Source organism: Micromys minutus (genome assembly GCF_963924665.1).
Source record: "Micromys minutus genome assembly, chromosome: 17".
Classification (NCBI taxonomy): domain Eukaryota; kingdom Metazoa; phylum Chordata; class Mammalia; order Rodentia; family Muridae; genus Micromys; species Micromys minutus.
In genome coordinates, this window is record NC_137952.1 from 1,700,812 (window position 1) to 1,728,409 (window position 27,598).

Consider the following 27,598-nt stretch of genomic DNA (forward strand, 5'->3'; position numbering starts at 1 on the left):
GGTCAAGAGTATTGACTTATCTTCCAGAGGTCCTGAGTTCAACTCCCAGCAACTACATGGTGGCTCACAACCATCTGCAATGGGATCTGATCTTCTGGTGTTTTTAGGACAGTGACAATGTACTCATACATAAAATTTTTTTAAAAGTACATATAATCTTTGTATAGTAAATGTGTCCCTAAAGCCTTGAGAGTATTGTCCTGTAATTATTCATATAATAATATAAAATAGAAAATGATAATACTATAAATATGAAAGAATGTCTGTCGATTAATGTTCGGTAATTTAGAGAAAGAAGGAAAGTAATCCTCCCTGAGAAATGCAGTATTTTTTATGATTTGCGTATGAAAACATTAAACTTTCCCACTAAATACTGTGCTTATGAAACGGGCATACAGTAAGGTCCATACTACGGGACACTGTTCACACTGTAGTGTGTATAAATGGAGTTGTGCAGCTTGGAAGTCCTGCTAAAAAGGAAGGTTACTGAGTACCAGCATATGGTATATACAATATCTCGGCATTATTTATGCAGTTGTAAAAATGCTTAGTATGCCTAGTATACACAAGGCCTTTGGAAGATACTTTTGTATTAGTGTATAAGAGATAAATATTTCTCTACAGAACATTTTACCATCACTACATCCAAGTACTATACTAGGAAATCACTGGACATGAGAAAATTGAGTTTTTAATTTAGATTGAATAAATAATCCAAGCTTTCTGAGCCTCATCTGATAAATGGGGGTCTTTTGCCTGTTACTTTTTGTTGTTGAGATTATTCGTCTTTTTAAATGTTGACACAGACCTCAGGGCCTTAAACTAACACTGAGCTTATATATATATATAAGTTTGTTTTTATATATATATATATATAAAACAAACTGTATACATATAGATAAGATTGTTTGTTTATTTGGGGGTTTTGTTGTTGTTGCTGTTGTTTTTGTTTGTTTGAATCTGTGGCCCAGGATCTTCTAGAACTTTGGCTGTGTAGCCTAGGCCGAACTCAAATGTAAAATCTTCCTGCTTCTTCAGTTTTCAAATTGCTAAGAGTACTATAGGTTTGTTCCACTACTCTTACTTTGTTAATTAAAGGTTTACTAGTAACACTGTCTAAAAGCTAATGTATTCTTTTTAATGAATTGAACAGTCAAGCATAGAGATTATTCCCTGAACTAGACAATAAGCTTCTTGGAATAGGATCTCTAACTGATTGATTTAATACTGTATTGCTCAGTAATATATTTGTAATGACTGAATTCTCAAGGATAGGTAAAATAAGTGCTTTGCTAGTGAATTCTCTTATAGAAACTATAGAAACGTGTCTTATGATGTCTTTCTGCTGCTCATAAAGCTTGCAAACTACAGCTTGGAATTTTTCTTGCCAGATTGATGAGGTCCTCAGGCAGGAAGACAAAGCTGAAGCTATGTCTGGCCACATTGATCAGTTTCTAATAGCAACATTCATGCAGTTAAGACTCATCTATAGCACACACATGGCCGATGAGAAGTTGGACAAGGATGAAATCATCAAGTTGTATAGCTGTATCATTGGCAACATGATTTCGGTAAGACGCTTGTGCAGAAGTGCGGTTTCTGCAGTCTGTCATCCCACCTTGGCTCTCACGCCGTAGTCAGTACTGATGCTCCAGTGAGACCTTGTTCACTTGGTAGAATTATCCATAAGTTGTGGAGCCAATTGTTGACTTTTGGCATTGAATGTTACCTGCTTGCTGTCTGGAGAAGGAATGAAGACAGAAACTGAACCACAGGAAAGCTGGGATAGGGTGGTTTGAACTTTGAGACGGGAAAACTTCAACACCCCAGAAACTCAACAGAATTGAACAGAGAGGCAGGTTGTTGCATATAGATAAACAAGGAAATGGGTTATGTTATATTACTGGATAAAGAACATAGGTTTGGCTCATCTCTATAGGAGCAGTCTCTGTAGGGGAGTAGCCTTCAGGCTAATGAACATGATTGTTGGGGAGCTATGAAGAGTATTTCTGTAGACACTATGGCCACCCACTCTTGGATCCCCAGAGCAGGCTTTGCCACTTCTCTCTCTGTCTCACACAGAGAGGGCATTTCCATTCCCTCTGTGAGGGTGAGGCTAGGGAGCACACATGAAGTCCTAGATTCAGGGCTTCCTCTGTTCCCTACAGAATGTAGAGTAGACTGCTTAGTTCTTCCTAGAGTTCTGCTTCCTACCAGTTTCTTCTGCAGGCACAGCAGATCCTCTATGACTTTTCACAGGTAATTGTGGATCAAAAATCGAGTAGAAAGGAAGCACACCAATTAATTCAGATCTTTCCAACATTCTGAAGTTTTAAAAATGCAATATAATTGTGCCAGGTATGTTGGTACAAGCATGCAGTCTCAGCACTTAAAAGTTTAAAGTAGGGGCTGGAGAGATGGCTCAGTGGTAAAGAGCACTGACTACTCCTCCAGAGGTCCTAAGTTCAAATCTCAGCAACCACATGGTGGCTCACAACCATCTGGAATGAGATCCAGTGCCCTCTTCTGGTGTGTCTGAAGATAGCAACAGTGTACTCACATATATGAGTCTTTTAAAAAAAGAAGTTTAAAGTATTGGGCAGCTGGGCCACAGGGTAAATCTTTGTCAATATGTATAGCTGAATATGACTAGAATATACCAACTGTGTTTTTCATCTTTGTCTCATACATTGAGTTTTAACCTCCCTAACACAGTTAGAACTGGATAGCTATTTCAGATAGAGAGCCTGGCCCGGGAGGCCTCCACTGGAGTGCTAAAAGACCTGATGCATGGCCTGATCACCCTAATGCTGGATTCTCGGATTGAAGATCTGGAGGAAGGACAACTGGTGATTCGTTCTGTGAACCTCTTGGTGGTGAAGGTTTTGGAGAAATCAGACCAGACCAATATCCTGAGGTATATTTATACCCTCATCAGTAAAGCTTGGGACCATCTCTTATTTGTCTATACATAGAAATCAGGTAGTCAGAGTTGACAGTGGTTCAGTTAGAAGAGTGCCTACCTAGCATAGTCCTGAGTCTGCTCCCAGCACTTGTAAGAACCCAGCGTAGTGGAACTGTCCTATAATTCTAACACTGAGGTGGAGGCAAGATGGCCAAAGTCACCAGGGCAGTTGTAACTTTCAAATTTTCCTAATAGATGGTTTATTACTTTCTTCTAAATGAATCATCTGTTTCAGGCTAAAACTAGTAACAATATTATGATTTTTTTAATAAGATAGTAGAATATACTGGTTATATCTCTAGCATTACATTTATCTCTCAACTAATAATCATGAAAAAATAGAATAACAAGATTTACCAATTTTCAAATAAAAATTTTCACAACTGATCTTATTTTTAAAAATATTATGATCTGTGGACTGATAGATACTATTCACACTTTAGTTGGTGATATTAAGGATGAAGGTTTAAAATGTATTAATGCTGTTTGTTTTTCCAGTGCTCTGCTTGTTTTACTTCAGGACAGCCTGCTAGCAACAGCTAGTTCTCCCAAGTTCTCAGAGCTTGTTATGAAGGTAAAGTTGAAATACTTTTATCTCTTTTCTTTCAAAGATATAATCACTTTTTTTGTACAGAGGTGGGGATGGGGTTCAAGACAGGGTTTCTCAGGTGGCCTTGACTGTTCGAGAACTCAGTCTACAGACCATGCTGCTCTCAAGTTCAGAGAGCTGCCTGCCTCTGCCTCCAGAGTGCTGGGATCAAAGGTGCATCACCACCACCAAGCTATAGTGGTGTACATGGAAAGAAGTTCAAATTATGACATTGAGTCAAATCAACCAAGTATAGATAAAAATACAATTGGTAACAGTTGTAATTCCAGAAAATAGGAGGCTAAGGAAGGACAATAGGAGTCAAAACCAGCCTCAGATACATAATTCAGTGTTAATGAAACAGTGAGGCTGTCTCAAAAACGTGTATATATAACTGGACTTTTATTTTCTTCTATTTCAACTTATCACTGAATTTCTGTCTAACATTTTTGGTGCCAGTCTACATGCTATTGTGATGTATAGCTTCATCCTAATATCGAGGAGGCAGAGACCTGGCTGGCCTTGAACTCAGCGATCCACCTGTTTCCTAGTGCTGGAATTCAAGGTATATATACCACTAAACCTGAATTCTCTTAAAAATCTTTACAAACGAGCAAGCTATCACAGTGGCTTACACTTGTAATCCCAGCACTTGGAAAGTGAGACAGAAGAGCAGCCTGGTACACAGTGACTGTAATGCTGACACTGCAGGACTGTGCAGCGGGAAGATGTGCTCCCTTAGCGAGGCTGGTAAACAATCTAACCTACTCTATGCTCAGGTGCTAAGCATAATTCAAATGGTTTTCTGTTGTGTTGCTTTTCTCCGATATTTTAAAATGTCTTTGTCTCAGGAATGGGAGTGAAAACTGGACAGTTGAGGTGGATGGTCACAGGGGAGACGTGTCACACTTCAGTGAGGGGTGACTTGTCACTTCAGTGAGGGACATGGTTGAAGAGATTCATGTCTTTTAAGTTTTAGCAGCCAAACTTAAGGATGTAACCAACATTTATATCTTACAAGCCTGTAATCCTAGCACCTAGAAAGCTGAGGCAGGGAATTAGGTTTGAGGTCATCTCTGGTCTCCACATACATGTGCACACACATGATAAATCAGTATTGTACGCAGAGAACACGGACTCACCTAAAAAAGAGTCTTGAATTTGAAGAAATGGTAATTTATCTTCATTTTTTTTAGTCACTCTTATTTTTTTAATGGTTTGTTTATTGTTATGTGCATGATGTTTTGCCTTCTTATATGCCTATGTGAAATATTGGATTCCCCTGGAACTGGAGTTACAGACTGCATCTTCTGGAAGAGCAGCCAGTGTTTTTTGTTTTATTTCTTTGTTCGGTGTTCTTTTTTTTTTTTTTTTTTTTTGGTTGGGTTTTTGTTTGGAGATAGGGTTTCTCTATTGTATCTGTGACTGTCCTGGAACTCACTCTGTAGAGCATACTGGCCTGAACTCAGAGATCCACTTACCTCTGCCTCCCAAGTACTGGGAATAAAGGCAGGCGCCGCCACCACCCATCTGCAGCCTGTGCCTGAACTGTTGAGCCATCTCTTTACCCCATGGTTTCTTATTTGAATAGTGTCTATGGAGAATGGTTCGACTATTGCCTGACACCATCAACAGCATTAACCTAGACAGAATTCTTCTGGACATCCACATTTTCATGAAGGTCTTTCCCAAAGAGAAATTGAAGCAATGCAAAAGTGAATTTCCTATAAGGACTCTAAAGACCCTTCTGCATACTTTATGCAAGTTAAAGGGACCTAAGGTAAGTGAGAACAATTGGTCTCGAGTAAATCTACTAGATAGACGTCATTACTAGCATTTGAATGTGCTGTCTCCTTCAGATCCTAGACCACCTTACAATGATTGATAATAAGAATGAGTCAGAACTGGAGGCCTACCTGTGCCGGATGATGAAGCACAGTATGGACCAGACTGGGAGCAAGTCTGATAAGGAAACAGAGAAGGGAGCTTCTCGAATAGTGAGTAGCCTGACTTCCAGGGGTGGGGCAGGGGGCTCTCAGGAATCAGAGTAATCAGTCTCTTAGTTTGCTGCTATAGCCATGTCTGCCTAACAATTTTAAAACACTTGAGTAGTGAACACATCCTTTATGATCTCCAAAAAAAGAGTTCTGTGTCTGTGATCTACCAAAGCATTGATAGATCACTAAGGAAGTCTACTGTGAGCTCTACTTAACTGGGGAGGAATGGACCAGCTCATCCTCAAAGTTGGGGTGAAATCCTTAGACTGGAGGCACTCATAACCAGAATACTAGTGTTGCTCCCTCAGCTCTTCAGCTCTGGCTTCCTGTGCCAGCAGAACCACACCTGTGAGGCCTGTGTCTGAAATGCGTGCTGTCAGCAGCCGTCCTTCCATTTGTTCAGTTCTAACCATCCCTTTGTGGTTTTCAATTTATTAGGATGAAAAATCATCAAAGGCCAAAGTAAATGATTTCTTAGCTGAGATTTTTAAGAAGATTGGCTCTAAAGAGAACACTAAGGAGGTGAGAACGAAAACCCAGGGCTGCTACGGTAGCCTATAGCAGTTACAGCACTTGGAAATCCAGCCGAGGTAGAAAATTTAAGTTTGAATCTAGACTGAACTGTATACATACTAAGACTCTCTCAACAAAGCAAAGATGACAGAAAGGCAGGTGTTGTGGCACCGTTGTCATTGGAGGCTGGGCAGGTGATTGCTTTAAGTTTTGAGGCCAACTTGATCTACACAGGAAGTTCTGGACTAGTCAGAGTTATAGAATAAGACCTTGTCTGCAAAAAACCTGAAGGAGGGTTGGAGGGAGTAAGGCTGGAGAAAAGGAGGGAGGGGAAGCGGAAGGGGTTAAATCAAATAGGTATGGTTTTCCTTTGTGAAACACTAACTTAATTCACATCCCCACCTCTTTCTTTCTTTCTTTCTTTCTTTCTTTCTTTCTTTCTTTCTTTCTTTCTTTCTTTCTTTCTTTCTTTCTTTCTTTTTTAACCAGGGCCTAGCAGAGTTATATGAATATAAGAAGAAATATTCAGATACGGACATCGAACCATTTCTGAAGAATTCTTCACAGTTCTTTCAGAGTTACGTTGAAAGAGGCCTTCGGGTGATTGAGATGGAGAGGGAAAGCAAAGGCCGCATCCCCACTTCAGCAGGTGTGGTTTCCTGTTACAGTTCCAGAAATAAGCTAAAATAGTTGCAGGCCATCCACCCATTGGCATTCTTGCTGATGCCAACTTGATCGTAGTGTGGTGAGAACTAAAGCTCCTGATGTTCCTATCAGGAACCCTTGGCTCTAACCATGTACAGGATCCATTTACACCTCTCCCTGCCTTCACCTTGACAGCTTGGTGGACAGCAGTGTTCTTTCTCTTACCTGAACTGCACGGAGAGTCCTCCTGTGCGCTCTCTACTCTCACCTTCATGTCTGTGCACATTTCCACACAGAGCATCAGGAGTTTTCAGTTATTTTCTAGAAGGCAAAACCTTTGAATGTCCTGTGTTGTCTGATCCCCTGCTACTTCTTGGACCTCATCTACTGCCTCCCAGCCCTACCAACTCCCATACTGTTTCTGAAACACAGATACGGAGGCCTTGGGGCCTTTGTGCTGTCTTGGTCATTCTGTTGTTCTTTATGTGGGGATCGAAGCTAGGGCTCCATGCATGCTCTAGGTACACTCTGCCACTAATACATTTGTAGTCCCTATATTGGCCTGTGTGTGTGTGTGTGTGTGTGTGTGTGTGTGTGTGTGTGTGTGTGTGTGTGGTAGTGCTGTTGCTTTTAAGAGAGCAGATTCCTTAGCTTTTACATCCTGTTCACAAAGATCTACCTGACTGTGCTCCTGGGTGCTGAGATTAAAAGGGATATGCCACTACACCCAGCACATTTCCCACTTCTAACATATATGATAATAGTATCTGTTATTTGTTTTGTGTCTGTCACTCTCAGATAAAATTCAAAATCCCTATGAGAGGTGCTGAAGATGTAATTCAGTTTGTAGAGTGGTTGTTTAGTTTGTACAAAGAATTGGTTTCAATCTGTAGCACCCATTAACTGGACATAGTAATGCATGCCTATAATCCTAGGAGGATCAGAAGTTCATAGTTATCCTTGGCTACATAGAGACAGAGTTACATGAGACCCTGTTAGAAAGAAGAGAAGGAAAGAAAAGATCTGCCCAAAAAAGTTTTTATCTGTTTAGTTGCCTGGAACAAAATTGGCGTTCTACAGTTATTTTAGGGATGGTTAGAATGAATGCATAGCCAAAGTTCAGGCTGAAATATTACTGTCTCCACAGTGAAAGGCTACTATGAATATTGTTACTCACAGAGACTGTCTCAGTCAGGGTTTCTATTCCTGCATAAACATCATGACCAGGAAGCAAGTTGGGGAGGAAAGGGTTTATTCAGCTTACACTTCCACATTGCTGTTCATCACCAGAGGAAGTCAGGACTGGAACTCAGGCAGGTCAGGAAGCAGGAGCTGATGCAGAGGCCATGGAAGGATGTCACTCACTGGCTTGCTTCCCCTGGCTTGCTCAGCCCTAGAAATGATTGGTTACCTTTGGTAATAGACTGACTATTGCAGTCTGGAAGTTGAAATATGTAGATATCTGCATGTGCTTCCTTCATTTTCCTCTGTAGGCATTTCCCCTCAGATGGAGGTCACATGTGTGCCCACCCCCACAAGCACAGTGTCCTCTCTAGGTAACACAAACGGAGAAGAAGTGGGGCCATCTGTCTACCTGGAAAGGCTAAAAATCCTCCGGCAGCGCTGTGGTCTTGACAACACAAAGGTATTTTTTGCTCCTTTCTTTCTGTGTGGGGTGGAGAGGAGTGACAGGCTGGCCCACAATAGAGTGGCCTAACCTTGGTTCACACTGCGGAGGAGGTGTGTCTTAATTGCTTCCCCTGAACTTAGCCAGTGCCTCTGTCCTCTCTCAATAGCAAGATGACCGGCCTCCACTGACCTCTTTGCTCTCCAAACCAGCAATCCCTCCAGTCGCCTCTTCCACAGACATGCTCCACAGCAAGCTCTCACAGCTTCGGGAGTCCCGGGAACAGCACCAGCACTCAGATCTGGATTCCAACCAGACCCACTCTGCAGGAACCATGACCTCCTCCTCCACAACTAACATTGATGACTTGAAGAAGAGACTGGAGAGGATAAAGAGCAGTCGCAAGTGAAGCTGAGCTTCTTTACTACTGTAGGCGCCCTGCAGTGGGAGCGGCCACTGTAGGCTCGGTGTGCACAGACTGCTTGTATCGTCAGAAGCAGATGGGGAAGAGCAGTGGCAGCTCAGCTCTGCACATGCTCTGCTTCCAGAAGACTAACTGTGGGTTAGCTTAGTGTACAGACTTCTAAACAGCTGCTCCCCAGCTCAGAGTAGGGTCCATATCTTTTTTTGTTTTGTGTTAATGGCTCATTTGTAAAATTGTCCTAATTTTTCCTAGCTTTCAGCCATTAGAAACTCTTTTAATAGTTCCTTTTGAGTTGTGAGCTTTTCTTCTGTAGCCCTGAAGGGACACTGTATTCTGTATGAATGCATGGCATGAGACAACTAATTTAAGAGTCTTTTATAAATAAAGTTTGCATTAACTATACTCATTTCCCAAAATGCTCTGGGAGTTCTGCACAACTATTTTCTGTCACTGATTTTAAAGAAAGCTGGGTCAATTTATTGTGCCCAGGTAGAGGTGGGTTTAGTAATGGAACAGAAGAGACTTGCTGGCCTGCTGTCCACATGCAGACCCAAGGAGCAGAGAAAGCTCGCCCCTCCTTGTTCTGAAGCTTTGGTTTGTGACCTTCCACTGGACACCTCCGTTGTTACGCATCCTACTGCTTTGCAGTGCCAATGACATGAGGTTGTTTTCAAGTGCTGGCTTGGGCCAGCAATTCCCACATACAAGTAAATTGGGGTTCAGTGGCACATCGCAGAGAGCTTGCTGTTTTCCTGTTTCGATATGAGTCTCTTTCGGTCCAGACTGATTGCTTCATACTTTGGGGTGAGTGAGTACAAAAATGTGAAGATTCACTTCCAGAAAAATGGAGGGTCTTCCTCCATAGTTAGGAAACTGCTTCATGAGTAAAGGTTCTGGGTTCTAGGGGAGACTCCAGGAAGCTCCAAGACATCTCTAAGGAACTGTCTCTTTGAGCCCACCTTCTGTTCAGCTAGCATTCCAAGCAATGGGAGATAGAACGGAAATGAAGCTTGATTCCCCAACCCCGTCAAATGAACACTATATGGCTCCGGTCACCATTTTCCGGTGAGCCCAAGGCTACCTGAACTTAACCCTGCTTGTGGGGGACGTGCAGTGGTAAGTATTCATAGCAGGAAAGGTGGAACTCACTGCTGTAGGAGGACATATTTGCAAAGTGAGCTCTAGAATGACCATTCATCTGGAAACCCAAGTGTTCAAAGTTTATAGCCCTGACAGTGATGTTGAACGGCCTGAATGTTACAGTGCATTCTTGATTTGGTTTTGTTGTTTTGGTGGGTTTGTGTGTGTGTTTGTTTGCTGACACAAGGTCTCTGTATAGCTTTGGCTGACCTGGAACTCACTATGTAGACCAGGCTGGCCTTAAATTCACAGAGATTGTCTGTTTCTGCCTCCTGTGCAGGGATTAAAAGTGAGTGCTCTCACTGTCTGCCTAAAAATTCACCTGCCTCTGCCTCTTCAGTGCTGATATTAAAACAACATACCAACAGCCCAAGCTACAGTACATTCTTTCTTTTTAATTAATTTATTTTATATATGAGCACACTGTCACTGTGTTCATACACACCAGAAGAGGGCACAGATCCCATTACAGATGGTTGTGAGCCACCATGTCATTGCTGGGATTTGAACTCGGGACCTCTGGAAGAGCAGTCAGTGTTCTTAACCACTGGGCCATCTCTCTATCCCCTGTAATATATTCTTAATCCCTTCCCCCTAAAGTTCTCAAACAAGATTTACATTAACTATACCCATTTTCCAAAATGTTCCATGTCTTGGAGTGCTAGGCAACTGTTTTCTGTTATTTAAGGAAAGCTGGGTATGGAGCCCAGGTGGAGAGGGTTTGTTATGGTCTGTTGAGATCTACCTTCTCCCTAAAGTGTAATGTCACTGAGAGTGGGCCCCATTTTTGCCTATTTATTTTCAGTCAACCAGAACCACAGAATAAGCAAACTTTGACATAATTCTCTGTCCTTTGTGACTGTGAAGACATACAGTGGTGACAAATGCCTGTGATCCTAATCCTAGCACTTGGCCTGCTAACTCAGAGATTAGCCTAAACTATACAAGAAGCGGACGGAGAAGTGGGGAGTTGAGGTAAAGAAGGGGCCCTTGCACCTTTGGCTTGTTGGTCTCTCAGGACAGGATCTCACCATGTCGCCCTGGCTAGCTGAAAGTACTGTGTACACCAAGCAGGCCTTCCAGAGATCCATCTGCCTGTCACTCTCCTTGGATCTTCCGCTTCTAGCCAAAGCTGAAACTGCAGGGGATGACCTGGTGCCCTACTCCTTTCTTACACCTAAAGCAGACAGACCTGCAGTTCTCACTCCTGCCTTGGAGCTTAGGGGCGCATCTCCAACACAGATGCAGTGTGGACAAGTTTCACATCTGCTGAAATTAGAGGCTGTGGTGCCCACTTAACCCTAAATGTCCCAGACAGGAATAGTACTTTAGTAGTGTATGGATAGGAATGTGTTCCTTCTCACAACAGTAATCTGTTAACAGTAACCTTGAAGACAGGACATCTTCACAATTTGTAAATTTGTCCAACATTCACAAACTTACTCAAATATCTTCTACCCGTGTCCTATAAATTGTGCTAATCTGTTAAATGCTGTTTAAGAGGAAATCTGGGGAAAACTCCCTCTCCCCTACACAACGTACACATCATTATGTGGTTTGTGGGGGAACCAAAGGAGGGAGGCAGTGACCAGGAAAGGAACTTAAACATGCCAGACTGGATGTAGATGATGTCTTTGTGCAGAAAGGCAGGTACTAAATAAAACGAGGCCTGTTATTGGATGAGAAGGAAAGATGGACAGGAACAAAAGTTTTAGAAAAAGAAGCCAGAGCAAAGGGAAGCAGCTGAGAGAACAGAAGGTAAATGTTAGAATTACTCTCTGCGTAGATACAGGTTGTTATATTTTAAGGGATGGGTGTGTATGGGATGTTGTGCTGTCTAGATTGGAAAAGAATATTTTATCAATTGGATCAGAGGTATTGTGTGGTGTGTTCTTTCCTGTATCAACTTAATTGAGTTCAAGAGAAAGTACAGTGGCGGGGCGCCACAAGCCCACCACGGAACTGGGATGGTGGCAACCTGTCAAGGGAATTCTGAGTGAAAGCCACGTGGCTCAAGGACCACCTGGGTCGGAGAGTGCCCTGGCAGCCTGCGTGGAGCTTCTGGTTCCTGTGGCCCGGCGGGACTGGAGCAGAGCGAACATGGAAGCAACCGCCTGGGTCAGGGGGAGCTGGGGCCAGCACAGAGTGCTGCCTGAGGAAACCAGTCATGCCAACTACTTTTTAATATTTACTACAACTGGATACCAGTCCTGTTGTTAGATAATAAGTATTTGTGTACACAACAAAAAAGACTTAGTCCTTACAAGTGTTTTTGAGATTGGAGACAGAAGCTGGGTACAGTGGCATAGTGCACACCTTTAATCCCTGCCCAGAGAAATAAAAGTAAGCAGATCTCTGAGTTCAAGACCAGCGAGTTCCAGGACAGCCAGAGCTACGTAGTGAGACCACACACACAAGATTAGAGACAGAACATCAATTTAGAGATCACGTGAGACACCTGTGCCCATATACTATCATATTGTAATCTCAAAAGCCTGTTGGGGCACATTCTAATGACATGATGGAAGATGTAGGAAGTTACTAGTTGTAAAATCTTGGTCTTCTGGAATCAACACAAGCAGATGGGAATGCCTGAGGGACGTTTCTCAGTTGGGTCATTTTGAGATGGGTAAGTTTACCCTAAATTTGAGCCATGCCTTCTGGTCCAGCCTGCATAAAAGGACCTAAAGGAGACTTTTGCCTGCCTAGCCTCACTTTCTCTGGCAAGTTCATTGCTCTTGAGGTGTTTCTTCATTGGCATCAGAGCCTGCTTCTTCAAATTCCAATGTAGAATGAAGACCAGCTGAGATGTAGTCCCATGGAGTAAACAGTTGCCAGATTCTCAGCCTTTCTGTTCAGAGATACCTATTGTTCGACTAGCCAGACCATAGGCAGTGCACCACTCAAATAAACCCTATCTCTGTGGGATATATTGTTCGCTTTTTTCTTAAGACAAGGTTTCTCTGTGTACCCCTGGCCATCCTGGAACTCTGAAGACCAGGCTGGCCTTGAACTCAGAGATCTACCTGCCTCTGAGTGCTGGGATTAGAGTTATGTGCCACCACTATCTGGCTCTACATCCAGCTTTTACATGGGGGTTCTGGGTATCCAAAGTCATCAGGATTGCACAGGGCTTTACTCACTGAGCCATGTTACTTATCCAAATTTACTCACCTACCTACCTACCTCCTGTGAGGATCAACACCTACCTTTTGTAAGAAATAAGCGGAATAATGCATCAAGAACAGGACCTGAAACATTTTTAAATGCTTACAAATTCAACCTCTGCCTCCACTCTCAGAGGGCCTGTGCTGGAGACTGGATTATTTGTCGTCTGTCTAGCAACATTACCACCTCTTCAACAACAACACTGGGCACACTGAGACTTACTGACAACCACTTTTATTGAGAACAGAAACAAACCACAAAAATATTTTGACTGGTTTCTGTGATTTTGCAATGAGGATCACTCAGCCACACACAAACCTATCCAAATTGATCAATGACTTTCTGTATCCACCTTTTCAGACGGAACACGTGCGTGTAGAAGCCATATTTCCCATTCCTGTCACAGCCTTCACCCCATGAGACAATGCCCATTTGATACCAGCGGTGGTTATAGGGGCTCTGAGGAAGAAAAGTGGGGTTTCCAACAGTCAGGTCCAGGTGCTGTTTCTGAAAGCAAGTTCCTGGCCCCAGCCTTCCCTGACTTTGGAAGATTACCCACCAACCCCTGGCCTCTAGAGAAGCTTACCTTCATGACAAAAGGTCCCCCACTGTCACCTTCACAAGCATCTCCTCGCTTGGTGTCATTCACCTTGAAGCCTTGAGAAAAAGAGTTCAGGAGTCACTTCCCTGAAGGAACTACAGCCGCCAGACCTCATTTCCCTTGCTAAAGGGTTAGATAGACCTTATGTATCTAATCCTGGACAAGCTTGTTGGCTTTACCTACCAAGATGCCCAACTCCAGCCTCTTCTCACCAGTTCCACTCTGGCAAAGTCACAGCCCTCTACCATACCCCAAACCACACAACCTAATTTAGTGTACTAAAACGTATACATAATCTAAAAGACATACAGGATGAAGGCAGAAACATATCTTTCAACAGAACAAGAAAAAGCAGTAGAAACACTTCTACCCAGAAACATGGAAACTAACCAGACCATAGGAAGAAACTAGAAAAAGAAGACCTTAGCTAGTAAGATGCCTTCAATCAGTTACAAAACTATCTGAATGAAATCTCTTCAGGCAAACGGGTGCATTCAGAAAAACACTTGACTCACAAATCTAAAAATTAAAAGTAAAATTTAAAACTTAGATGTCATGGTATGTGCTTGTAAAAATCAACAACTTAAAGGTTAGAGCCAGGAGGATTCATGTAAGATTATCCTCAGTTACATGGTGAGTTTGAGGCTGGCCTAGGGTGTCTGAGACTGTCCCAGAGATTGAAAAGAAATGAAAGAAAAGTAGGAGAAAGTGAAAAGTCCAAGGAGGATACAGGTTGAGCATGGCTGTGCTCACCTGGAGTCACACTGAAATGGCATTGTCACAGTCCTCAAGCTGTGCTGTACACTGGCAGTGCTTGCCTACCATGCATGAAGCTATTTGGATCCCCAGGACCTCATAAATGGAATAAATTGGGCATGATGGTACATGCCTGTAATCCCAGCACTGGGTGGGCAGGATTAGAGAAGGCAGAAGCATCAGAAGTTCAAGGTTATCAACTACATAGTGGATTCAAGCCTAAATTACATTAGACCATGTTTTTTTGGTTTTTGTTTTTGTTTTGTTTTGTTTTGTTTAAAGGCCAGGGGCTGGAGAGATAGCTCAGTGGTTAAGAGCACTGACTGCTCTTCCAAAGGTCCAGAGTTCAAATCCCAGCAACCACATGGTGGCTACAGTCATTTGTAATGCTATCTGATGCCCTCTTCTGGTGTGTCTGAGAACATCTACAGTGTACTTATATAAATAAATAAATTTATGCCTCAGAGTAGAGGGAAAGAAGAAGGAAGGAATTAGCATATTGAAAAAGTTTATGCTCAAAGGAAAGATAAGCACTAAAGCAAAATGCAAACTCTCCTAAATACACAACTTTTTTAAAGCAAACATAACACAGAAAATAATGAGTTAATAAAAATCAACTTCATACAATCACATTCTTCATCACAATTATTAACATACCAAAATACAAAGGGACCCTTAAATCCAAAATCCTTAGTTGGGATTGAGATATAGTTTAGTGTTAGAGCAGTTGCCTAGTTCAAGGCCCTGGGTTCAATCTGCAGCAACACAGTAATAATAAAGTTGGGATTTTTGTGGCCGCAGTCACTGAGCCGCTGCCGAGGACTCAGCTGCCTCCCCCTCCAGCCCCCTTGCTTCCTGATGGTCCATTACCCCCACCAACACCCTGCCTGCCTTCTCCCACAGCGCCTTCCACAGGCCACTTCCACCAAGGAAAGGGAATGTTCCATGCGTCCACTATCCAGAACCTCCACTCTTTGATGCTAGTCAGCTGGAGCTAAGAAATTAGTGGTAATAAAGACCAGCATCACTGAGGTGAAATCTTCTGAGAAGTGTTTTCTGGGATCACAAAGAAGCTGTGTTCTAGAGATAACCAAGGTTGTTCCTCATACTGCAGCTGTACTTGGTCATGTATGAGTCACCCAGGTGGTACTGATTTTGAAGGCATGAATGGGTCATGAAGAACAGCTGAGGCTTGGCACTGTGAGAGGCCATGGAAGGACACTGGTAAAAGTGCAGCCTCAGTTGCAGCTGATGGCCTAGGACTGAAGGAGTCACGTAAAGGATTTGAGGCTTAGCACCATGAACAGAGCTTATGAGAGGCTACTAGTAAAGCCCAGTTGCACCAGAAGACCCCAGTGTATTGGAGGTGCCAGTACCACGGGATGGTCACCAAGAACAGCAGCGGCAGTGGAGTGGAGCAACCTTAGAGTGCTACAGAGGGCAGAGCTGGAGAAGTGACGCCAGCCCTTTGGAGGAGCCCAGAAGATCATGTGTGGATCCCAGACATTGAAACAAGAAGCTATAATATTGAAGCTGCCTTGGAGACCCCAAGATGTTTGAGATGCCAGAGCCGTGGGCTATGTGCTGAGGATAGCTGCTAACAGAGAGTGGAGCCAGCCCAGAAGAGAAAGAAGTTCGTTCCAGTCAACAAAGATGAAAAAGGGGTTGGAGATCTGAAGACTGCTTTGACATCAGACATGGAGATGCAGAGCCTGGAGTAGCAGGTTTCCTGTCTTGCTTTGGAAATTATAGTTAACTAAGTGATTAAGTTAAGTAAGTCTCAGAAGAGACTTTGAACTTTGGAATTTTAATATTAAGACTGCTATTGACTATGGGGACTTTTGAAGTTGGATTAAATGTACTTTGCATATTATGCTCTGTAAGTATGGCCCCCATAGACTCATGTTCGAATAAGTCTCTGAGGGCCAGGGAGTGGAATATTATGATTTATGCCCAGCCCAAGGAGTGGCACTATTAGAAGGTGTGGCCTTGTTGAAGGAAGTGTGTCACTCCGAGGGTAGGCTTGGAGACTTTCCTAGCTGCCTGAGGGCCCAGTGTGTTCCTGGCTTCCTTTGGATGAAGATGTAGAACTCTCAGCTCCTCCTGCACCATGCCTGCCTGAATGCTGCCATGCTTCTGCCTTGATGATAATGGACGAAACCTCTGAACCTGTAAGCCTGCCCCAATTAAATGTTGTCCTTTCTTTAAAAAAAAAAATAAGGCTACTAAACAACTCAAAGCCATGCATGGGTTTAATACAAGCATAGGCAAATCTCTTGAGTCCAGTGCAAGTCTGAACTACATAGCAAATATCAGGCCAGCCAAGACTACATAATGAGACTACTTCTAAATAAATAAATAAATAAATAAGCAGTGTGACTGAGGAAGATGCCCAACTTTGTCCTCTGTACTCACACATACATATTCCATACTTTCTCTTTCTCTCTCTCTCACTTTCTCTCTCTCTCAAAAACACACACAACATATGAAAGATAAGAGTGGTAGTTAATGTTACAGGACAGAAAACTAATAGGTCTAAGTATTTAACGTGTCAAGTTCTTAGTCTTTGGGGTGGGGAACAGGAAAACTACTTTCTAACTCAAAAAGAGTATGAGATGAAACACGAATGTATAAAGTTAGGGGCTGTAGAACAGAAAGGTCATAGAATATATCCCAGCATTCCAGAGACCTAGCAGATGGGAAACCTCACAGCACTAAAGTGAATAAACATTTTGATCCTTGTTTTAAATGGAACTACAGTCAACATCAAATGTTATATAAACATAGTACAATCCCAATAAAAATATCAAGATGCTCAATTTGTTAGCTTGAATTTTGTTTTGTTGTTTGAGACAGGGTCTCTCTATGTAGTTCTGGTTGCCCCATAGCTTAAGAGCTCCCCCTTGCCTCTGCCTCCAGAGAAGTCTACTGTGGCCCAGATGAGCCTCTTGTTCCACACGATGCTCCTGCCTCCACTCCCTGAGTGCTGATGTTACAGATGTTATGGCTACACCTGAGCCTCTTCTCTCCCTCATCTCCTGTGGAATTGCTGGGTTTACTGTTCTCCAACCCCACAGGCCTTGATTTGTCCCTTACTCTTCCTTACCCTGCTCTTTCCTCAGAGCCCTTACCCAGGACAGGTGCTCTAGATGTCTATTGGCATGGCCCCTCTAGGAAGGCACCTTCGTCTGGACACGTGTTTGGGTCCCTGCTGTGTACCCTCAAAATGTTGTCTTGGACACAATAGGCATTCAAGAAATGTGTGCTAAGTGGCCAAATGGATGCTTTCTCCATAGCTAGGACCTCTCTGAGCTAGATTCATTGAGCAGGTATTACAGGCCAAACCACACACACACACACACACACACACACACACACACACACACACACCCCTCAGACCTCACAGCATGGAAAAATGTAATGTTCCTTTTACCTTCACAAAAAGCTTCACTCCCTTACCTGGAGTCTTGATTCTAAGTGCCCAGGTGTGTGTGCCACAGCCCAAGCCTGTCAACCCCTGCCCCAGCTCTTCCCCTCTGGCTGAAGATAGAGAGCCTCACCAGCACAGAACATATTGTCAGTGATGCGTATCCGGGTGGAGGCCTTGCACACTGGCCGCTCCACGATGGGCAGGTTTACCACCTGCAGGACGCTGGGCTGTATCTCGCTGATGCTGGTCGTCCACGTCTCCCGAAGGTTGCCCCAGCCTGTCACGCGCCCTTTATAACCAGCCTGGAGCAAGCTTTAGGGAAAGAGAGGGACCTGGTGAGAAGTGTCCCTGAAGTCAACTTCACAGAACCCAGCGTCTCAGAAAGTAGCACAGAGGACATCTGCATTCACACCACGGAACTGAGACTTGTAAATGTGTGTCAGGCCCCAAGGTTCAGAGCCCAGGCCAAATCACAACTAAGTGCTGACCTGGTCACTGTCTGCTTGTCGGGCAAGCACACGGGGTGAATGTAGTCACTGAAGGGCACAGGCTTCTTCAGCTTCAGCAGAGCGATGTCACGGTCTAGGTTCTCCCGCCAGTTATATCTGGGGTGGATGTAGATCTTCTCCAGCATGGAGATCTTTTCGACATTCCGCTCATATCTGTGCAGACCCCACAGAGAAGGACCGCTGATGAGACCCCCAGCTTACTGAGCAAGGTCACACACAGTCTTCTGAGTCACATAGGCCCACAGACAGAGGTAGGCACACATACTGTTCCAGTAGTCACAAAAGAAACTCCCACCTGAGCCATGTTCTGGCATCTGGAATGGGCCATAAGGGCTTTTCGAGTGGGTATGCTGAAAGATCACACATGTAGGCCCATGTGCCCCAGAGCTCCCCAAACCCCTAATGGGCACTCAGGACCCAGCCAATCACTGTCAGCCATTAGTTTCATACCTAGTTCGGGAATGCTTGCCGATGCGCACCAGGAGGTCATTCTCAGTGAAGTTCTTGTCCCAGGGTGGGTATAGAATGCAGTGGGCAGCAGTGAGGACCCATCGGTCGCTGATAAGGCTGGCCCCACACAGCAGCTCTTGGGGACTTTTCCGAAAAAGCATCACCTGCCTACCGGGAAGCAGAGTGCATTAGGAGCTGGAGCCTAGGCCCTAGCGGCCTTAGAAATGGGAAAAGAGCTTAGATTAATAGTATTGGGCCAGGATGGGCTTCCAAGCTTATAACCCTTGCATTTCAGAAGTGGAAGAAAGGAGGGGACATCAAGTTTAAGGTCAGTCTCTGCTACATAAGATCCCCTCCCCCGAAAAATAAAAGAGAGAGAGAGAGAAGGATGAAAGTAAGAAAGAACAGATAAGTGATAGATAGATAATAGATAGATAGATATACAGATAGATAAGGAGGCAGGCAGGCAGACAGATAGCGGAGACAGGGTTACCTCCAGGGCTCAAATCTCAAATTGACTTGGCTGCCCTAGAGGACCAGAGCTCTTTCAGTGTAGACTTCATATAGATTAGCCCAGCTCTGGAGTCAGAATTGGATACAGTCCTGACTATGCAGTGTGCCTGAGAATAAATAAGCCACTCGAGTTTGCTGGGTCTCATCTCTGACATCTACTTGAGAGACATGGTAAAGCTGGCTGAGGTAGCTCTGAGGGAAATTAGAGGGTGGGCGCTAATGTCATCTGCTGCCGGGCCCTGCAGCAGCCATGGGTGGGGCAGGCCTTCTGTAGGACTGTAGATCACGGCAGGACGCACCAGGGGGCGATACCCTTCTCAGCATCCCAGCCCTCCACGATGCGCCCGTCTATGTAAGAGTCAAGAAGCTCCTTTTCCGTTTTGTCTTTCAATGACTTCTTCTCGAACAAAGGCCGCAGGCCACAGTCTGCAGAGCAACACAGATGGTGAGGGGTCCGTGCTGGCCTCCAGTCTCACGTCCTACTACCACGGGTGTCTCACCTGCCTCCCCAAGGCCGAAGGTCTTCTCATCGAAGAAGGTGTGAAACTCTGTGTCGGCGGTGCGTCCGGCGATGGACTCGTCCGCATCATGGCTTTCCTCTCCCACCGCCTCCTCTGTAGAGACCCGGCAGTGGCTGGGACCTCGGACCTTCCCAAGACCCCAGGGGCATTGGAGGGCGGTTGACACCGAGGTTAAGAGCCTAGACACACCTCGGTGACCAGCCAACAATTTCTCAGGGCCTCCGTTTACTCATCTATGAAACAAGAATAGGACCCACCCCTAGCCAGGTTTCTGTGCGGCTGTAATGAACCCGGTTGTCTTCGGTCCTTGCCCCTGCCCCGCCCTATGAGCTCTGCTCACCGCAGTAGTTGAGGCTGCAGTATTCAAAGTCGCCGGGCCGCCCCGCAACATAGCACCACGCGCCCTCCTCATCCCCGTCTGGGTTACGGCAGAAGTTTTGCACGAGTTTCACCTCCGGGTCGAAGTCCTGGTACTTGCTCAAGGTCTTGGCTGGTAAGCTGTCCCAGGCCAGGCAAGGGGACCCAAGTGTTGTCACAGCCAAGTTCCCCTGGTACAGCCGGCCACGCTCAGGGAGGCACTGTCCCAGTGGAGGCGACAGATTCCCCTTGGAACTTCCAGAGCGAGGCCTCATCTCCACGGTGGTACGTCCCTCCTGGCCTGGTGGAGGATACAGAAGGCAAAGTTGGGGGAACCACATGCATGTCCGAGGGAGATTTGAATCCCTGTCCTGTTGGGGTTACACCTGTGTGACCTCAGGCAGCTTTAACACCCCCCAGCCACAGCAACCTTCCTTCAAAATGGCTGCACACGCCTGTCCTACCCTATAGTTGATCGAAGAATGTAATATACTTGCAGAAGTGTCAGGAGCACAATAAAGTATATACTGTAAGCAGGGCCTGCCAGGCACCTAGACTATCTTCAATTTATTGGTAGTAAGTGCCCGGAGTCAATTTGTGTAAAACATTGTTGCTTTTGGGGGTTTTCATTTTGTCTTTTAAGGCTTTTTTGGACTCACTTTTTGTTTGGTTTTTGAGACAGGGTTTCTTTGTAGTATTGGCTGTCCCTGGACTCACTGTGTAGACCAGGATGGCCTGGAACTCACAGAGATCCACCTGCCTCAGCCTCTCAGGTGCTGAGATTAAAGGTGTGTACCATCACCGGGCTCCCTTTTCAGGTCTGAATTGGACACAGCAGAAAGGCTGTTGGGTTTGCTAGAAAGGTCTGTGTGGACCATGGCGTGAGCCGGAAGGTCAGCTCCAAGTCTACACTGCCTGTCCCACAAACAGGGACACAGGTGCAGTCTAGGCAGCTGGGGCTTTATTTGTTTGTTTGGGTTTTATTTTTTGTTTTTGTCTTTTTTAAGATCACTGGTGATTTGCTTTAAGGGTTGTCTCAGGTGAAACAAGGCTGACAAAGATCCGGGCACTAAACCTGCAGGTAGGGAGGGACATTCTCCACCATTAACTTAGTCCCCAGCCCTCTTTTCTCTCTTTATTTTGAGACAGGGTCTCACTCAGTAAGTTGCCTTGGACTCACTGTTATCTAAGCAACCCTTGAGCTTTAAAATGAAGTTTGTTTTTTTTACATTTTTATTCATGTCTCTTGCTGTGTTTGTGTGTGTGTGTGTGTGTGTGTGTATTTGCACATGTGTAGGTGCTTGCTAAAAGGCAGTGTTGGCTCCCCTGGAGTTGGAGTTACACCTGGTTGTGAGCCACCGATCATGGTTGCTGAGACCTGAGTTATGACCCTCTCTGCCTCTCTGCAAGGGGAGTAAACCCTTAACTGCTGAGCATGTCTTCAACTCAGAGCATGAACTTTTGGTCTTCCTGCCTCAGCATAGTGGTTGGGGTCACAGGTCTGCACTACTGAACAGGTCTTTCTGTGGAGGGTGTGTGGGGTAGGGGGAGTTGAACCTAGGAACCTGTGCATTCTAGCCAAACTCTCCCATAAACCACATCCCAAGCTCACGGTATGAATTCCTCGCTTATATCCCTACCCTTGACTCGGTGTAGCAGACAATATTTCCCTTCTTGACTTTGGCCTTGGTCATATGGCTCATTCTGCCAATGGAGTGCAGGCAGGGCTGGCTCAGCATTGAACGCAGGCCTTAAAAGGGCACTTCTGTTTGACACTTCAGCCATCAAGGAACGAAGGCGCTCCCTCAGGAGCTGCTCAGCCCCAGCATGAGTACGATCGGAGCAAGCAATCGGGTTCAGCTGGATCCACCGTTCACAAGCACCCACGCAGGCCCAGAAATCATGCACAGAACACTGTCTCCCCACTGCAGACAGGCTGGTGAGTGCTTCTGAGAGAGTCCTTTAGCCATGCCTCCATGGTGCAGAAAGAAACACTTGCTGTGGCATGCCCTTCAGCTATGGATGTTTGTTCTGCCTTGGCACTGTGGCTACAACTAGGTAACCATGGGAACTAATCACAACAATCAACCAGAAGAGAGCCTTATATGCTTACTCTGAGGTGTTTGGGAAAAGCATGTGACTGGAGCGGTCTAGGAGACTTTCCTAAAGGACGGTACCTTGGCAGGACACAAAAATGTTGTTTGAAAAGAGCCACAAACAGAAGCATGAGGGACCCAAGATTGGGAGGGAGAAAAGGAGGTGACAGGCAGCTTGCCCAGGTCTCCCAAACGCCCTGGACGATGGATGATTTTAGTTTGTCACTCCTTCCCCTGGCTCTGAAGGCGGCCAGCACTGTGATGCCCATTTAAGACTGCCAGGCCTCATGAAGACCCCTGGGCCCAGCTCACCACAGACAGGGACACTGCATTCTTCTCTGCGCACAGTGGGGTCTGTGGTGTAGCACCAGGGTCCCGAGGTGCTGCTGTCTGGATTTCGGCAGTAATTCTCCTGCAGGTCGGCCCCAGGGTGGGTGGTGGAGTTAATGCTGGAAGAGAAGGCTGCTCAGAGGACCTGTGCCTCCGGACTGTGTCCTTGCTTCCCCTCCGGGCCGGCCAGCACTCACTCAGGCTTGTGTGGGTAGCGGCTTCGCCACAGCTGACACTCGATACCGGAATGGGTGACACTCACAGTCCCACGGTAGTTCAGACCCAGATCCAGAGCACAGCGACCTGCAGAGACACACACCCGCGCACCCCAGGCTCTCTCTGGCCCGCCATCTGTAACCAGACGCCTTTCACTTCTCTGCAGCTGTTCTGTCTGCTCCACAACAGCCACGTGGCAACTTGGTGACAGGCGCAATTGTAATCCAACCCCGCCTCCCACCCGTGTGATTTTAGGGCCTTTGCACAGTTTCCACGATTGAAATTCTCTCAGGTTTGTTTACTCGCGCATCCCTCAAGGTCAGGCAAACAGCTCTTCTGGGAAGCAGACCTGACAAGCCAGCTGCTCTTTCTGTTTCTGGCCTTTCCAGGAATCCCTGTGGCCTTTCAATCCTAAGACTGTGAGTTCTTTAGAACCCAGAACTAGGCCGTGCACCTGTTTGATGGCACCTCCTGCAACTCCAGCCCTCAGCAGGCAGAAGTGCATGGAGGTTCAAGGCCAGTCATCCACACTTAGACCCTGTCTACAAAAAGACATCCCAGCACCCAACACCAACACAGTGCCTGGTGCACACGGAAGGCTTAGTATAATTTGTTTTGAGTAATTAAAGTCTGAAGGCTTCAAAAATGTATTTCTATACATTTATGCAAAAATGTTTAAAATTTTTTTTCTTTTATCTTTGTTTTTTTTAAATAAAGTTTAAAAAAAAAAAAAAAAAGTCTGAAGGCTGGAGAGATGGCTCAGCAGTTAAGAGCACTGGCTGCTTTTCCAGAGGACCAGAGTTTAATTCCCAGAACTCACAGGGCAGCTCACAAGGCCTCTAAGTTCAGATCTACTGCCCTTTTCTGGCCTCTGCAGTTCCAAACACATAAGAGGTATACAGATATGTAATACACACAGGCAAACACCCACTTACACTGTAATAAAAAGACAAGTGTAGGTTCAGGAGGCAGAGGCAGGTAGAGGTCTGTGAGTTCCAGGCCAGCCTGGTCTACACAGCAAATTACAAGACAGTCAAGGCTGAATAGAAAAGCCTAGTCTTTAAAAAAACAACTCACCATCTTAAAAAAATAAATTTGGGGGGCTGGAGAGATAGCTCAGTGTTTAAGAGCACTTACTGCTCTTCCAGAGGTCCTGAGTTCTATTCCCAGCAACCACATGGTGGCTCACAACCATCTGTAATGGGGTCCAGTGCCCTCTTCTGGTGTGTCTGATGACAGCTGCAGTGTACTCATGTACATAAAATAAATAAATCTTAAAAAATAAATTTTGAAATAAGTAGAGCTGTGAACTGAGCACAGTGGTGCAGGTGTGTAGCTCCAGTACTCTGTTGCTGGTGGAGGTTTGGGGGTCAGGAGTTCAAAGCCAGCCTAGGCTACATGAGACCCTGACAGAAGCAAGGAAGGCAGGAGGGAAATTATAGTCCTTAAAGAGTTCCAAGTCCATAGTGAAGCCTGTCATTAGAATAAAGATATATTCAGAATACTTTGGAGGCAGGCACTTCCCCAAAGACTCAGAGAAGCCCCTGGGGGGACAGGGTTTTCAGTGGAGATTGTTGACTGCTCCAGAGAAAGTAACAACCTAGGCAAGGACTGAAAAGTCTTGACACATTCACTGATCCTGACCCACTTCTTGGGGGTCTAGAAGGGGAAGTCAAGGCCTGACAGGCAAAGTTTTTCTAGCTGGGAACCTGTAAAGAACAGGACTGTCAGAAGTCTTGGAGAAGAAAGCAGCCTTGGAATCACATGCCTGGAACCCCACCCTGGGGAGGTGGGAATGCGAGGGTCAGGAGTTCAGGGTCATCCTCAGTACCTAGCAAGTTCAAAGCTACTCTGGGCTGTAGGAGTTCAAAAACAAAAACAAAACCCTTTTGGAGAGTGAATTGTCCAGACAGAGTTCTGACACGGGGAACAGAGGGCAGCTGGACCCCGAGAGCCACATGAATTATCCATTCATCCCTCCATCCCTCCAACAGTCTGGCTAAGTGCCAGACATAAGCCACATGCAAAGGCATCCTTGACCAAGGACAGAAGGAAATGTCAGGCACTGGAGATCCCACTTGAACCATGGCTCCTGAGGAGTCAGCAAATCTTTTCTCCCGGGCTTCCCACCGCCTGCCCACACAAAAGAACAATGCGCCACCCACCTTCCAGACAGTCTATGAAAGTCTCTCGAGGTTTCCTCACGGAATCACACACTGAAAACAAAAAGCAGAAATACGTTTGGTTTCACTGTAGGGGAAGAGTGGGGACAGGTGACAGAGGCAGGGGTAACAGATGGGGTGTGGGGAGGACAGAGTGGGTGCTGGAAATGCTTTATGCAGCAGCAAGTTCTGAAGGAGAAGGCATTCTCTGGCTGGGGCCCCCCAGCCTCCCATCCTGGGGCAAACCTTACTGGCCACTCACCTATGTACTTGGCCCAGAACACATCCTGCAAAGCAAGGGCTGGGGGTGAGGCTCTGGGAGGATGGAATTCTACTCCTTCCGTAGGCAATTTGTCCCCTACTCCCTGAACCCAGCTTCTGTCTCTTACTTTGGCTTCCAGAAAGAGAGAATGTATGAAGAGAGAGAGCCCTCAACATACAACGAAACAGATCTTCTCCAGGCTGGAGACAAAAAAGCTACTCCCCACCACACACACACACACACACACACAGAGAGAGAGAGAGAGGGAGGGAGGGAGAGAGGGAGAGAGGGAGAGAGGGAGAGAGGGAGAGAGGGAGAGAGGGAGGGAGGGAGAGAGGGAGAGAGGGAGAGAGGGAGAGAGGGAGGGAGGGAGAGAGGGAGAGAGGGGTGGGGTGGGGAGAGAAATGCAACAGAGGCCCAGGGCCAGTGGGTACACAACAAGGGAACACAAAAACGGTGGAAAGGCTTTAAGCAAGACACTAGACAACCCAGACAGCCGCGGTATAGCTGGCTGCTGACATTGATGAGTTCTCATGTCATGAGCCTCACTGTGACAACCTATGGTCCCCGAGACAGATTTTGGGTGCCCATCTTGCAGCCCAAGGAGACAGGGGTCCGAATGGAAGTGAAAGTCTGAAAGTGAAAGAGCCGGGATGCTCCTGCTGGTCACCTGTGGTCCAGCACTCCTCCGCTGAGGGAGCCCAGGCCTGTTCCTTGCCTACCTGCCCTGCCTCCTAGGAGCCAGTGTTGCGGGGGCTCACCGTGTCTTGGGGTGACTCCAGAGCCTCAAAGGCTTCCTCATAGCTGCACTGCTCTTCCACACACTCACGCTCCAGGTTGCCCTTTCGGAGCTCCTCCAGGAAGCCGCTGTTGGCTCTGCGGACCCGCTGGAGCAGCGATAGTGCTTGCTGGGGGGCCAGGAACACTGCAGCAGGGGCGGGGGCATAGGAAATTGCCTCTGGAAACCCAGCTATCTTAACCATTAGCGGTAGGAAGCTGGCTGCCCTGCTAGCTTCCGAGAGGGGACAGGACGGTACCCAGAAGGCCACTGGACATAGGATGTGAGTCGTCTGCCTTTCATTGGTTGCCCTAGCCCACTCCACATTCTGGAAGACAGAAGTGATGTCCTCTTCCCTGTACCACACACATGACTCCTTCTCTAAGCTGGACACTGTGGTCTGAGGTCCACCTGGGGACTATCCCTGTGTTCTCTGATCTTAGGCAGGAAACCCCATCCCTCAGGCCTTTCCCACATCCTCTATCCTGCCCCAAGCCTCCAAGTGCCCCTTACCATGCTGGCTGTGTACCAGGCTAGCCAGGGCACCCAGAGCAGCCAGAGCCAGGCAGCCAGGCAGGCCCAGGCCGCGGACGTGCGCCATAGTGCGTCAGCTCCTGGGATCTGAGGGATTGTCCTGACTGTCTCTGGGTTAATATTGAACCAATGTGAAGAAATCACTGGCAAGGGAGAGGTCAGCAGATCAGGGCCTTGGGGACAAATGTCCACCCCCGACATTTAAGAGGACTGGTTCTCTTGGAACCAGTGGTGGGTGTTCTTGGAGAGAAAGATCGTATAGAGAAGACCATCTTCCAACCCCTTCCATTTACCACGTGGTTAAATGTGAATCAATGAGTCCTTCCGGAGGCTTCTTCTCATCCCAACCAACAGGGATGGTGCAAACCTCGCCACATCCACACACTGCAGTTCTCTTATCTGTGCAGTGGGCATAACACTTTGTGTTGAGAACAAAAAGAGCTTTACCAACGTACAGCGCATGGACACAGAGCCTTCTGACTAGCAGATGTGTGCACAGAGGCAAGGAACAGAGCTAAGTGTGGCCAGGCAGAGCTCTCTCATTGCATCCTGTGAGAGGGGACCTCTCAGCCAGGAGGTGGCTCCTCTTTCTTCTCCTCTAAGGGTGCTGTGGGGTGCTGTGAATAGAGGTTGTCTGGGAGGAGCCAAGTTCAGGCACCTTGTGGCCTCTAGCTGTTTTCTTCAATCTCCTGCCCCAGTACAAGCACTGGCCCTACTCTCTGGGTCTTCCTGATACAGCCTCTTCCCTCCCAACCTGTTTGCACTGCCCCAGCCTCTTAAGCCTCCTACTTCTACACAACAGCTTTAGGCTTGCTTCTCACCCTCCCCCATTTCCTGTTTACAAGGTAAATATTAGTCCTGGGTCTAAATAGAACAGAGGGACAAAGAGCAGGTACACCCACATCAGAGAGGCAGGGACTCCTGCTTTGCTTTAACTTCATCAAGGCTGGCTGTATGGAGTCGTGTACAGTCTGGGGAAGGAGTTGGCAGAGAGCTGGAGACGGGGATACCCACA

The 27,598-nt window shown here is 46.2% G+C and overlaps 2 protein-coding genes across 2 annotated transcripts in view; one reads left to right on the plus strand and one right to left on the minus strand.

Moving 5' to 3' along the window:
- CKAP5 (cytoskeleton associated protein 5) overlaps nucleotides 1-9,188 on the plus strand; it is a 79,118-nt gene extending 69,930 nt beyond the window's left edge. The window contains exons 36-44 of the mRNA XM_080931178.1: nucleotides 1,392-1,571; nucleotides 2,730-2,917; nucleotides 3,464-3,539; nucleotides 5,146-5,334; nucleotides 5,414-5,551; nucleotides 5,990-6,073; nucleotides 6,554-6,713; nucleotides 8,203-8,354; nucleotides 8,506-9,188. Of these exons, the coding sequence (XP_080787304.1) occupies nucleotides 1,392-1,571; nucleotides 2,730-2,917; nucleotides 3,464-3,539; nucleotides 5,146-5,334; nucleotides 5,414-5,551; nucleotides 5,990-6,073; nucleotides 6,554-6,713; nucleotides 8,203-8,354; nucleotides 8,506-8,745 (1,407 nt within the window). The 3' untranslated portion in view covers nucleotides 8,746-9,188. The remainder of the gene's footprint in view (nucleotides 1-1,391; nucleotides 1,572-2,729; nucleotides 2,918-3,463; nucleotides 3,540-5,145; nucleotides 5,335-5,413; nucleotides 5,552-5,989; nucleotides 6,074-6,553; nucleotides 6,714-8,202; nucleotides 8,355-8,505) is intronic.
- Nucleotides 9,189-13,386: 4,198 nt separating this feature from the next.
- Nucleotides 13,387-26,650, minus strand: F2 (coagulation factor II, thrombin; the record flags this gene model as incomplete). Its single annotated transcript, XM_080931762.1, has 14 exons — nucleotides 13,387-13,527; nucleotides 13,655-13,725; nucleotides 17,986-18,167; nucleotides 18,344-18,517; nucleotides 18,815-18,982; nucleotides 19,627-19,753; nucleotides 19,828-19,941; nucleotides 20,189-20,506; nucleotides 22,614-22,750; nucleotides 22,829-22,934; nucleotides 25,013-25,063; nucleotides 25,272-25,296; nucleotides 26,033-26,196; nucleotides 26,563-26,650. The coding sequence occupies 14 exons, from the start codon at nucleotides 26,648-26,650 to the stop codon at nucleotides 13,387-13,389; spliced, it is 1,866 nt and encodes a 621-aa protein (XP_080787888.1).
- Between the last annotated feature and the right edge of the window lie 948 nt (nucleotides 26,651-27,598).